At 54.8% G+C, this 13,371-nt stretch overlaps 2 protein-coding genes across 9 annotated transcripts in view; both read right to left on the reverse strand.

The window, feature by feature from the left end:
- Positions 1–13,371, reverse strand: part of LOC116958114 (uncharacterized) — a 139,146-nt gene that overhangs the window by 14,966 nt on the left and 110,809 nt on the right. The window lies entirely within an intron of this gene.
- On the reverse strand, positions 1,960–10,892 carry LOC142923258 (uncharacterized). Of its 2 annotated transcripts, XR_012940647.1 has the most exons (3): positions 8,968–10,890; positions 4,094–8,804; positions 1,960–4,056 (listed from the first exon to the last, which is right to left on the reverse strand). XR_012940647.1 is itself a non-coding variant. In XM_076064283.1 (2 exons), the coding sequence occupies exon 2, from the start codon at positions 7,151–7,153 to the stop codon at positions 6,110–6,112; it is 1,044 nt and encodes a 347-aa protein (XP_075920398.1). In that variant the 5' UTR covers positions 7,154–8,804; positions 8,968–10,892; the 3' UTR covers positions 1,960–6,109. The 2 variants fall into 2 exon arrangements, 1 of the variants encoding a protein (XP_075920398.1); XM_076064283.1 differs by having other exon boundaries at positions 1,960–8,804; positions 8,968–10,892.

The raw sequence follows: 13,371 nt of genomic DNA on the forward strand, positions 1-13,371 counted from the left end.
CCTGTGTGTGTGTACACCTGTGTGTGTGTACACCTGTGTGTGTGTACACCTGTGTGTGTGTGTACACCTGTGTGTGTGTGTACACCTGTGTGTGTGTGTACACCTGTGTGTGTGTACACCTGTGTGTGTGTGTGTACACCTGTGTGTGTGTACACCTGTGTGTGTGTGTGTACACCTGTGTGTGTACACCTGTGTGTGTGTGTACAGTGTGTGTGTGTGTACACCTGTGTGTGTGTGTACACCTGTGTGTGTGTGTACACCTGTGTGTGTGTGTACAGTGTGTGTGTGTACACCTGTGTGTGTGTGTGTACACCTGTGTGTGTGTACACCTGTGTGTGTGTGTACACCTGTGTGTGTACACCTGTGTGTGTACACCTGTGTGTGTGTACACCTGCGTGTGTGTGTACACCTGTGTGTGTGTCTGTGTGTGTGTGTCTGTGTGTGTGTGTCTGTGTGTACACCTGTGTGTGTGTGTACACCTGTGTGTGTGTGTGTACACCTGTGTGTGTGTGTACACCTGTGTGTGTGTGTGTACACTTGTGTGTGTACACTGTGTGTGTGTACACTGTGTGTGTGTGTACACCTGTGTGTGTGTGTACATCTGTGTGTGTGTGTGTGTACACCTGTGTGTGTGTGTGTACACCTGTGTGTGTACACCTGTGTGTGTGTACACCTGTGTGTGTGTACACCTGTGTGTACACCTGTGTGTGTGTACACCTGTGTGTGTGTGTACCACCTGTGTGTGTGTGTACCCTGTGTGTGTGTACACCTGTGTGTGTGTCTGTGTGTGTGTCTGTGTGTGTGTACACCTGTGTGTGTGTGTGTGTACACCTGTGTGTGTGTGTGTACACCTGTGTGTGTCCGGCAAAACAACCCCCTACCTCCTCGCGGTGCCGGACGGGCAAATCTGTCGTGGACAGTGCTGTGGGGGGAGATCCAATTTTGATTGGCTCCTCCCCTCATGGCATAGGTGTCCACCACAGGGGCTAAACAGGGGCTCTGGACGGGTGCGAGGGGCTGGTAACCCCTCCACCTTCAATTAATTACCACTAAACCACGAGTTAAACTGAAATATGTAAAAAATAAGCTTGTGCCGGAGGCCCCGGGGGGCCAGGCGTCTATGACGTCTCCTGGCAAAACCCCAATTGGCGGAGCCAGGAGATTGAATCTCTACCCTCGGGGCTCCTCCAGAAACAAAGAAAAGCCACTACGGGTGGCCACGTGGAATGTTCGAACGCTCACTGCGGAGGAGAGGCTCCCACTCCTCTGTCGGGAGCTGGACCGGTACCGCCTGGATCTATGCGGCATTCAGGAGGTCCGGTGGACCGGCTCTGGCTCCTGCCACCATGAGGGGTGGACAGTCCTCTACTCGGGGCAGCAGACTGCCAAACAACAGGGTGTGGGTCTTCTTTTGAATAAAAGAATGAAGGGGGCGTGGGAGTGTGGCGGTGAGGTGTGGGAAGCTGTAAGCCCCAGGCTACTTTGGGCTCGCCTTCCCATCAACCGGAGGCGAGGAATGGTGGTCGTGGTTACTTATGCCCCCACCGAAGATGAACATCCGTGGAGGGATGCAGGCAAAGCCGATGAGTCAGATGCCTTCTATGACCTCCTGTCACAGGTGCTGGCTAAAGTGGCCCCTCGGGATAGAGTCATCATGTTGGGTGACTTCAATGGCCGAGTTGGTCATGATACTGGCACCTGGTCTGGAGTGATTGGAGGGCATGGGCCAGATCAGCTCAATAACAACGGTAGGAGGCTGCTAGATTATTGTGCAGCCCATGGGCTTGTAATTACCAACACGCTGTTCCGGCATCGGCGCATCCACACAACATCATGGATGCATGCCGGGTCCAAGCAAGAACATCTGCTGGACTACATAGTGACGGACCAGCGAATGCGAGCCCATGTCCCTGACAATCCCAGCCGCAAGCGAGAATTTCATCATCGCTTGCGGCTGGGATTGGCATCGTCCCCGACTCCTCCTGATGTCGAGGGTAAATGGGCGAGGTTTAGGACTGTGACTCATGCAGCTGCAATGGCTGCTTTGGGTACGCGGTCCAGACCTCCCCAGAGACCCTGGCTGACAGAGGTGTTCAGGATGGTTGAGAAAAAGCGACAGGCCCACTGTCATCGGCTACAGAATCCCACGTCAGAGAATGAGGAGGCTTACCGCAGCCTTAGCTCGGAGGTTCGGAGAGCCGTGAGGCGCTGCAAGGATGGGTGGTGGTCGTGGGTTGCTGAGGAGATGGAGTCTGCCTCAGTGGCCCGTGATCACAAATCTCTATTCAACTCCATCAAAAAAGTAACCTGCAGCGCCACACCTATTACCATCATTAGGGGAAAAAACGGTGATCCAATCTGCGACCCCCAGGAACAGGTTCGCAGATTTGCTGAGCATTTCTGTGAGGTCCTGGGGGAGGGAAAATCCCACAGCCAGGAAAACAACGTGGCACAAGGTGAGGATGACCCTGCTGAGGCTGCGGTGCCTCAAATATTGGAAGAAGTCACCCCCTGTGAGTGGCTGGCTGAGGTGCCATCTGCTGAGGAAGTATTGAAGGCGATCCGGAGTCTGAGACCAGGAAAGGCAGCGGGCAGAGATGATCTCTCAAGCGAAATGCTGAGGGAGGGTGGCGTTTGTGCACAGACTGCCCTATATGACATCATAACAACAGTCTGGACCACTGGACGGGTTCCGCAGGATTGGAAGGATGCCCTGGTGGTCCCCCTTTTTAAGAAGGGGGACCGCACAGACTGTAACAACTACAGGGGCATCTCACTCCTCAGTGTGCCGGGAAAGGTCCTGGCAAGGATTATTCAGCTAATCGATGCCCGGGTGCGGTCAAGGGATGGCTCCCTATTGCTCAACCACATTATGTATGCTGATGATTTGGTAATAGCTGCTCAGTCAGAGGAGGAGTTGGAGATGCTGCTGCTGAGACTGGAGCGTGCCACTAAGAGGTGGGGCCTTACTATCAGCCCCACCAAAACTAAGCACCTGCCTGGGTATTTTGTACCATCGGACACTCCACCCCCACAACTCCCAATCGGTGATGGGGCAGTTGTGGAGAGAGTGGAGAGTTTCCCATACCTGGGCAGTGTGCTTATGACTGGCTCCAGTTTAACAGCAGAGGTCTCACTCCGAATCAGTCGAGCGGCAATATCTTTTCATCGGTTGCGTAACGCTGTGTGGAAGCTACCTGGTCTGTCGCTCCGCACTAAGCTTCAGGTCTTCTCGGCCACGGTCATTCCCTCCCTTCTCTACGCTTGCGAAACGTGGACCCCCCTAATGGAACATCTTCGCCGGTTAGAAACATTTAGGCTGGCCTGCCTACGATCCATCCTGGGTTTAACCAGACTGGATTATGTGAGGAGCTCACAAATCCTTGAAAGATCTGGGCAGGGTCCCATCGGTGAGCTCCTCCGGCAGGCAAGGCTGCGATGGCTGGGTCATGTAGCCGGCATGCCCAGCCACCGCATGCCGAAACAGCTTTTGTTTGGCCGGATTGAGGGGGCTAAGCGGGCGCGGCACGGGCTAGAGAAGAGATGGAGTGATGTGGTACAGGAGGACGTGGAGCTGAGTGGACTTGCCGATGACTGGTACCAGCGGTGTCAAGATCGGCCTCTGTGGAGGAGGCTCGTGAAGGATGCTACTGGGCAGTTGGAGGCAGTCGCCCTCCAACAACAACGGAGGACGGAGGAGCGACGCTCACAACAACGAGCGGAGCGCCGGGTGGCTAAAGCACAGCAGGTTGGAACAGTAGGGGGCACAGGTGGTGCATCAGCCACTCATCTCAGTCAGTCGGCCCGTGGCACCTGCTGGGTCTGCCCCGTGACCTCCTGCCAGCGGGCGTTCGACACTTCACGTGGCCTCAGGGTGCACATAGCCTGGCACAAGCGTCGTGGTGACGTCACCGCCACTTAGTGGCGAATGGCGGTTGTTGTTGTTGTGTGTGTCTGTGTGTGTGTGTGTACACCTGTGTGTGTGTGTACACCTGTGTGTGTGTACACCTGTGTGTGTGTACACCTGTGTGTGTACACCTGTGTGTATGTGTACACCTGTGTGTGTGTGTACCACCTGTGTGTGTGTGTACACCTGTGTGTGTGTGTACCCCTGTGTGTGTGTGTACACCTGTGTGTGTGTACCACCTGTGTGTGTGTGTACCACCTGTGTGTGTACCCCTGTGTGTGTGTGTACCCCTGTGTGTGTGTGTACCACCTGTGTGTGTGTACCCCTGTGTGTGTGTGTACACCTGTGTGTGTGTGTACACCTGTGTGTGTGTACCCCTGTGTGTGTGTGTACCCCTGTGTGTGGGTACACCTGTGTGTGTGTACACCTGTGTGTGTAACTCGTGGTTTAGTGGTAATTAATTGAAGGTGGAGGGGTTACCAGCCCCTCGCACCCGTCCAGAGCCCCCGTTTAGCCCCTGTGGTGGACACATATGCCATGAGGGGAGGAGCCAATCAAAATTGGATCTCCCCCCACAGCACTGTCCACGACAGAGTTGCCCGTCCGGCACCGCGAGGAGGTAGGGGGTTGGGCTCTGGGTCGTTCTTCATGCTTTTGGAGTCCCTGACCCTCTGCTCACGATCATTAAGGACCTTAATGATGGTGAGCGGGCCCGGGTAAAACTACGTGGCCGGGAGTCAGAGCCATTCCCTGTACACCTTGGGGTGCGACAGGGATGTCCTCTGGCTCCCACATTATTTAACATCTATTTTGACCACGTAGTTCGTGAAGCCTTCAATAGCTGTACCGGGGGAATCTCCATATGATACAGATATAATGGGAGGCTGATCGATGCCCGGGTGCGGTCAAGGGATGCCTCCCTATTGCTCAACCACGTTATGTATGCTGATGATTTGGTAATAGCTGCTCAGTCAGAGGAGGAGTTGGAGACGCTGCTGCTGAGACTGGAGCGTGCCACTAAGAGGTGGGGCCTTACCATCAGCCCCACCAAAACTAAGCACCTGCCTGGGTATTTTGTACCATCGGACACTCCACCCCCACAACTCCCAATCGGTGATGGGGCAGTTGTGGAGAGAGTGGAGAGTTTCCCATACCTGGCCAGTGTGCTTATGACTGGCTCCAGTTTAACAGCAGAGGTCTCACTCCGAATCAGCCGAGCGGCAATATCTTTTCATCGGTTGCGTAACGCTGTGTGGAAGCTACCTGGTCTGTCGCTCCGCACTAAGCTTCAGGTCTTCTCGGCCACGGTCATTCCCTCCCTTCTCTACGCTTGTGAAACGTGGACCCCCCTAATGGAACATCTTCGCCGGTTAGAAACATTTAGGCTGGCCTGCCTACGATCCATCCTGGGTTTAACCAGACTGGATTGTGTGAGGAGCTCACAAATCCTTGAAAGATCTGGGCAGGGTCCCATCGGTGAGCTCCTCCGGCAGGCAAGGCTGCGATGGCTGGGTCATGTAGCCCGCATGCCCAGCCACCGCATGCCGAAACAGCTTTTGCTCGGCCGGATTGAGGGGGCTAAGCGGGCGCGGCACGGGCTAGAGAAGAGATGGAGTGATGTGGTACAGGAGAACGTGGAGCTGAGTGGACTTGCCGATGACTGGTACCAGCGGTGTCAAGATCGACCTCTGTGGAGGAGGCTCGTGAAGGATGCTACTGGGCAGTTGGAGGTAGTCGCCCTCCAACAACAACGGAGGGCGGAGGAGCGACGCTCAGAACAACGAGCGGAGCGCCGGGTGGCTAAAGCACAGCAGGTTGGCACAGTAGGGGGCACAGGTGGTGCATCAGCCAGTCATCTCAGTCAGTCGACCCGTAGCACCTGGGTCTGCCCCGTGACCTGCCAGCGGGCGTTCGACACTTCACGTGGCCTCAGGGTGCACATAGCCTGGCACAAGCGTTGTGGTGACGTCACTGCCACTTAGTGGCGAATGGCGGTTGTTGTTGTGTGTGTGTACCACCTGTGTGTGTGTACCCTGTGTGTGTGTACCCTGTGTGTGTGTGTACCCACGTGTTTGTGTGTGTGTACCCACGTGTCTGTGTGTGTGTACCCACGTGTGTGTGTGTACCCCGTGTGTGTGTGTGTACCCCGTGTGTGTGTGTGTACCCACGTGTTTCTGTGTGTGTGTACCCACGTGTTTGCGTCTACCCACGTGTGTGTGTGTTCCCACGTGTGTGTGTGTGTACCACCTGTGTGTGTACCCTGTGTGTGTACACCTGTGTGTGTGTGTGTGTGTACCCCTGTGTGTGTGTGTACCCCTGTGTGTGTACCCCTGTGTGTGTGTACCCCCTGTGTGTGTGTGTACACTGTGTGTGTGTGTGTACCCCTGTGTGTGTGTGTGTACCCACGTGTTTCTGTGTGTGTACCCCGTGTGTGTGTGTATCGCCTGTGTGTGTGTACCCGGTGTGTGTGTGTACCCTGTGTGTGTGTACCCTGTGTGTGTGTGTACCCTGTGTGTGTGTGTACCCACGTGTTTGTGTGTATGTACCCACGTGTGTGTGTGTACCCCGTGTGTGTGTACCCCGTGTGTGTGTGTGTGTACCCCGTGCGTGTGTGTGTGTACCCCGTGCGTGTGTGTGTGTACGCCGTGTGTGTGTGTGTACTCCCTGTGTGTGTGTGTACCCACGTGTTTCTGTGTGTGTACGCACGTGTTTGCGTGTACCCACGTGTGTGTGTGTACCCACGTGTGTGTGTACCCCTGTGTGTGTACCACCTGTGTGTGTGTGTACCACCTGTGTGTGTGTACCACCTGTGTGTGTGTACCACCTGTGTGTGTGTGTACCCCCTGTGTGTGTGTGTGTACCACCTGTGTGTGTGTGTGTATACCCTGTGTGTGTGTGTACCACCTGTGTGTGTAGCCCTGTGTGTGTGTGTGTGTGTGCACCCACGTGTTTGTGTGTGCCCACGTCCGGCAAAACAAACCCCTGCCTCCTCGTGGTGCCAGAAGGCAACGCTGTGGTGGGCAGTGCCGTGGGGGGAGGGCCAATTGAGACTGACCCTTCCCCTCGTGGTGTTTGTAACCAACCACAGCGGCCAACTGGGGGCTCTGGACGGGTGCGAGGGGCTGGTGACCCCTCCACCTTCACTTCACTACCACTAAAGTACGATGCAAAAATATCAAACGAAGCTTGTGCCGGAGGCCCCGGGGGGACAGGCGTCCATGACGTCTCCTGGCCAAACCCCCACATGGCGGAGCCAGGAGATTGAATCTTTACCCTCGGGGCTCCTCCAGAAACAACGAAAAGCCGCTTCAGGAAAGTGTGTTCCTGCACAGATGCTATATTTTCTGTCCGTCTGCTACAGCAGAGGTGTAGGGAATTCCAGCAAGACCTACATCTCTGCTTTATTAACTTGGTCAAGGCCTATGATACCATCAGTAGGCCTGGGCTCTGGGATGTTCTTCGTGCTTTGGGAGTCCCTGACCCACTGCTCACGATCATTAAGGACCTTCATGATGATGAGTGGGCCCGGGAATCGGACCCATTCCCTGTTCACTTTGGGGTGCGACAGGGATGTCCTCTGGCTCCCACATTATTTAAGATCTATTTCGACCACGTAGTTCGTGAAGCCTTCAATAGCTGTACCGGAGGAATTTCCATCTGGTACAGATACAATGGGAGGCTGATCGATGCCCGGGTGCGGTCAAGGGATGGCTCCCTATTGCTCAACCACGTTATGTATGCTGATGATTTGGTAATTGCTGCTCACTCAGAGGAGTTGGAGGTGCTGCTGCTGAAACTGGAGTGTGCCACTGAGAGGTGGGGCCTTACCATCAGCCCCACCAAAACTAAGCACCTGCCTGGGTATTTTGTACCATCGGACACTCCACCCCCACAACTCCCAATCGGTGATGGGGCAGTTGTAGAGAGAGTGGAGAGTTTCCCATACCTGGGCAGTGTGCTCAAGATCGGATTCGGTTTTACAGCAGAGGTCTCACTCCAAATCAGTCGAGCGGCAATATCTTTTCATCGGTTGCGTAACGCTGTGTGGAAGCTACCTGGTCTGTTGCTCCGCACGAAGCTTTGGGTCTTCTCGGTCATGGTCATTCCCTCCCTTCTCTACGATTGCGAAACGTGGACCCCCCTAATGGAGCATCTTCGCCGGTGAGAAACATTTAGGCTGGATTTTGTGAGGAGCTCACAAATCCTTGAAAGATGTGGACAAAGTCCCATCGGTGAGTTCCTCCGGCAGGCAAGGCTGCGATGGCTGGGTCATGTAGCCCACATGCCCAGCCACCGCATGCCTAAACAGCTTTTAGTCGGCTGGATCGAGGGGGCTAAATGGGCGCGGCACGGGCTAGAGAAGAGATGGAGTGACGTGGTACAGGAGGACGTGGAGCTGAGTGGACTTGCCGATGACTGGTACCAGCGGTGTCAAGATCGGCCTCTGTGGAGGAGGCTCGTGAAGGACGCTGCTGGGCAGTTGGAGGCAGTCGCCCTCCAACAACAACGGAGGGCGGATGAGCGACGCTCACAATAACGAGCGGAGCGCCGGGTGGCTAAAGCACAGCAGGTTGGCACAGTAGGGGGCACAGGTGGTGCATCAGCCAGTCATCTCAGTCAGTCGACCCGTGGCACCTGGGTCTGCCCCGTGACCTCCTGCCAGCGGGCGTTCGACACTTCACGTGGCCTCAGGGTGCACATAGCCTGGCACAAGCGTCGTGGTGACGTCACCGCCACTTAGTGGCGAATGGCGGTTGTTGTTGTTGTGTGTGTGAGTGTGTGTGTACCCTGTGTGTGTGTGTACCCACGTGTGTGTGTGTACCCTGTGTGTGTGTGTACCCACGTGTGTGTGTGTACCCTGTGTGTGTGTACCCACGTGTGTGTGTGTGTGTACCCACTGTGTGTGTGTGTACCCACTGTGTGTGTGTGTGTATCCATGTGTGAGTGTGTGTGTACCCACTGTGTGTGTGTGTACCCACGAGTGTGTGTACCCACGTGTGTGTGTGTACCCTGTGTGTGTGTACCCCCTGTGTGTGTGTGTACCCTGTGTGTGTGTGTACCCTGTGTGTGTGTGTACCCACGTGTGTGTGTGTACCCACGTGTGTGTGTGTACCCACGTGTGTGTGTGTACCCACGTGTTTGTGTACCCACGTGTTTGTGTGTGTGTACCCTGTGTGTGTGTACCCACGTGTTTGTGTGTGTGTACCCATGTGTGAGTGTGTGTGTGTACCCACGTGTGTGTGTGTGTGTACCCACGTGTGTGTGTGTGTGTGTACCCTGTGTGTGTGTACCCACGTGTGTGTGTGTACCCTGTGTGTGTGTACCCACGTGTGTGTGTGTGTGTACCCACGTGTGTGTACGCTGTGTGTGAGTGTGTGTGTACCCACGTGTGTGTGTGTACCCACGTGTGTGTGTGTACCCTGTGTGTGTGTGTGCCCACGTGTGTGTGTGTGTACCCACGTGTGTGTACCCTGTGTGTGAGTGTGTGTGTGTGTACCCTGTGTGTGAGTGTGTGTACCCTGTGCGTGAGTGTGTGTGTGTGTACCCTGTGTGTGAGTGTGTACCCCCTGTGTGTGTGTACCCACGTGTGTGTGTACCCTGTGTGAGTGTGTACCCACGTGTGTGTGTGTGTGTACCCTGTGTGAGTGTGTGTGTGTACCCTGTGTGTGTGTGTGTACCCTGTGTGTGAGTGTGTGTGTGTACCACCTGTGTGTGTGTACTCTGTGTGTGTGCGTGTGTGTGAGTGTGTGAGTGTGTGTGTGTACTCTGTGTGTGTACTCTCTCTGTGTGTGAGTGTGTGTGTGTACTCTCTGTGTGTGTGTGTGTGTACCCTGTGTGTGTGAGTGTGTGTGTGTACCCTGTGTGTGTGTGTACCCTGTGTGTGTGTGAGTGTACCCTGGTTGTGTGTGTGTACTCTCTGTGTGTGAGTGTGTGTGAGTGTGTGTGTGTGTACCCTGTGTGTGTGAGTGTGTGTGTGTACCCTGTGTGTGTGTGTACCCTGTGTGTGTGTGTACTCTCTGTGTGTGAGTGTGTGTGTACTCTCTGTGTGTGAGTGTGTGTGTGTACCCTGTGTGTGTGAGTGTGTGTGTGTACCCTGTGTGTGTGTGTGTGTGTACCCTGTGTGTGTGTGTGAGTGTACCCTGTGTGTGTGTGTGTACTCTCTGTGTGTGAGTGTGTGTGAGTGTGTGTACCCTGTGTGTGTGTGTGAGTGTACCCTGTGTGTGTGTGTGTACTCTCTGTGTGTGAGTGTGTGTGAGTGTGTGTGTGTACTCTCTCTGTGTGTGCGAGTGTGTGTGTACTCTCTCTGTGTGTGAGTGTGTGTGTGTACTCTCTGTGTGTGTGAGTGTACCCTGTGTGTGTGTGAGTGTACCCTGTGTGTGTGTGTGAGTGTACCCTGTGTGTGTGTGTGTGTACTCTGTGTGTGAGTGTGTGTGTCTGTGTACTCTCTCTGTGTGTGTGTGTGTACCCTGTGTGTGTGTGTGTGTACCCTGTGTGTGAGTGTGTGTGTGTACCACCTGTGTGTGTGTGTGTACTCTGTGTGTGTGTGAGTGTACCCTGTGTCCGGCAAAACAACCCCCTACCTCCTCGCGGTGCCGGACGGGCAACTCTGTCGTGGACAGCGCTGTGGGGGGAGTTCCAATTTTGATTGGCTCCTCCCCTCATGGCATATGTGTCCACCACAGGGGCTAAACGGGGGCTCTGGACGGGTGCGAGGGGCTGGTAACCCCTCCACCTTCAATTAATTACCACAAAACCACGAATTAAACTGAAATATGTAACAACTAAGCTTGTGCCGGAGGCCCCGGGGGGCCAGGCGTCTATGACGTCTCCTGGCCAAACCCCAATTGGCGGAGCCAGGAGATTGAATACCTACCCTCGGGGCTACTCCAGAAACAACGAAAAGCCACTACGGGTGGCCACGTGGAATGTTCGAATGCTCACTGCAGAGGAGAGGCTGCCACTCCTCTGTCGGGAGCTGGACCGGTACCGCCTGGATCTATGCGGCATTCAGGAGGTCCGGTGGACCGGCTCTGGCTCCTGCCACCATGAGGGGTGGACAGTCCTCTACTCGGGGCAGCAGACTGCCAAACAACAGGGTGTGGGTCTTCTTTTGAACAAAAGAATGAAGGGGGCGTGGGAGCGTGGCGGTGAGGTGTGGGAAGCTGTAAGCCCCAGGCTACTTTGGGCTCGCCTTCCCATCAACCGGAGGCGAGGAATGGTGGTCGTGGTTACTTATGCCCCCACCGAAGATGAACATCCGTGGAGGGATGCAGGCAAAGCCGATGAGTCAGATGCCTTCTATGACCTCCTGTCACAGGTGCTGGCTAAAGTGGCCCCTCGGGATAGAGTCATCATGTTGGGTGACTTCAATGCCCGAGTTGGTCATGATACTGGCACCTGGTCTGGAGTGATTGGAGGGCATGGGCCAGATCAGCTCAATAACAACGGTAGGAGGCTGCTAGATTTTTGTGCAGCCCATGGGCTTGTAATTACCAACACGCTGTTCCGGCATCGGCGCATCCACACAACATCATGGATGCATGCCGGGTCCAAGCAAGAACATCTGCTGGACTACATAGTGACGGACCAGCGAATGCGAGCCCATGTCCTTGACACCAGGACCTACCGTGGAGCTGATCTGCCCTCTGACCATCGACTAGTCATCTGTAAGATGCGCCTGCCATTCTTCCACTCCGGTGGTGGGTGTACACCCAGGACCCCATTCCAACCTAAAGTGGCCTGGTCTCAGCTAGCTGATGAAAGTTGCAAGCGAGAATTTCATTATCGCTTGCGGCTGGGATTGGCATCGTCCCCGACTCCTCCTGATGTCGAGGGTAAATGGGCGAGGTTTAGGACTGTGACTCATGCAGCTGCAATGGCTGCTTTGGGTACGCGGTCCAGACCTCCCCAGACACCCTGGATGACAGAGGAGTTGTTCAGGATGGTTGAGAAAAAGCGACAGGCCCACTGTCATCGGCTACAGAATCCCACGTCAGAGAATGAGGAGGCTTACCGCAGCCTTCGCTCGGAGGTTCGGAGAGCTGTGAGGCGCTGCAAGGATGGGTGGTAGTCGCGGGTTGCTGAGGAGATGGAGTCTGCCTCAGTGGCCCGTGATCACAAATCTCTATTTAACTCCATCAAAAAAGTAACCTGCAGCGCCACACCTATTACCATCATTAGGGGAAAAAACGGTGATCCAATTTCCGACCCCCAGGAACAGGTTCGCAGATTTGCTGAGCATTTCTGTGAGGTCCTGGGGGAGGGAAAATCCCTCAGCCAGGAAAACATCGTGGCACAAAGTGAGGATGACCCTGCTGAGGCTGCGGTGCCTCAAATATTGGATGAAGTCACCCCCTGTGAGTGGCTGGCTGAGGTGCCATCTGCTGAGGAAGTATTGAAGGCGATCCGGAGTCTGAGACCAGGAAAGGCAGCGGGCAGAGATGATCTCCCAAGCGAAATGCTGAGGGAGGGTGGCGTTTGTGCACAGACTGCCCTATATGACATCATAACAACAGTCTGGACCACTGGACGGGTTCCGCAGGATTGGAAGGATGCCCTGGTGGTCCCCCTTTTTAAGAAGGGGGACCGCACAGACTGTAACAACTACAGGGGCATCTCACTCCTCAGTGTGCCGGGAAAGGTCCTGGCAAGGATTATTCAGCATCGCCTTGCCAGGCACGCTGAGAAGAGGCTTGCGGAGCCCCAATGCGGTTTCAGGAAAGGGCGGTCCTGCACAGATGCCATATTTTCTGTCCGTCTGCTACAGCAGAGATGTAGGGAATTCCAACAAGACCTACATCTCTGCTTTATTGACCTGGTCAAGGCCTATGATACCATCAGTAGGCCTGGGCTCTGGGTCGTTCTTCGTGCTTTTGGAGTACCTGACCCTCTGCTCACGATCATTAAGGACCTTCATGATGGTGAGCGGGCCCGGGTAAAACTACGTGGCCGGGAGTCAGAGCCATTCCTTGTACACCTTGGGGTGCGACAGGGATGTCCTCTGGCTCCCACATTATTTAACATCTATTTTGACCACGTAGTTCGTGAAGCCTTCAATAGCTGTACCGGGGGAATCTCCATATGGTACAGATATAATGGGAGGCTAATCGATGCCCGGGTGCGGTCAAGGGATGGCTCCCTATTGCTCAACCACGTTATGTATGCTGATGACTTGGTAATAGCTGCTCAGTCAGAGGAGGAGTTGGAGACGCTGCTGCTGAGACTGGAGCGTGCCACTAAGAGGTGGGGCCTTACCATCAGCCCCACCAAAACTAAGCACCTGCCTGGGTATTTTGTACCATCGGACACTCCACCCCCACAACTCCCAATCGGTGATGGGGCAGTTGTGGAGAGAGTGGAGAGTTTCCCATACCTGGGCAGTGTGCTTATGACTGGCTCCAGTTTAACAGCAGAGGTCTCACTCCGAATCAGTCGAGCGGCAATATCTTTTCATCAGTTGCGTA

Source organism: Petromyzon marinus, unplaced genomic scaffold, assembly GCF_048934315.1.
Source record: "Petromyzon marinus isolate PM22_M1 ecotype Great Lakes invasive population unplaced genomic scaffold, UKy_Petmar_22M1.pri1.0 PM_Scaffold_37, whole genome shotgun sequence".
NCBI lineage: Eukaryota > Metazoa > Chordata > Hyperoartia > Petromyzontiformes > Petromyzontidae > Petromyzon > Petromyzon marinus.

Excerpts from the sequence above, each read along its gene's own strand:
- LOC142923258 (XM_076064283.1), bottom strand. The coding sequence starts at position 7,153 with ATGTGGGGGTTTGGCCAGGAGACGTCATGGACGCCTGTCCCCCCGGGG.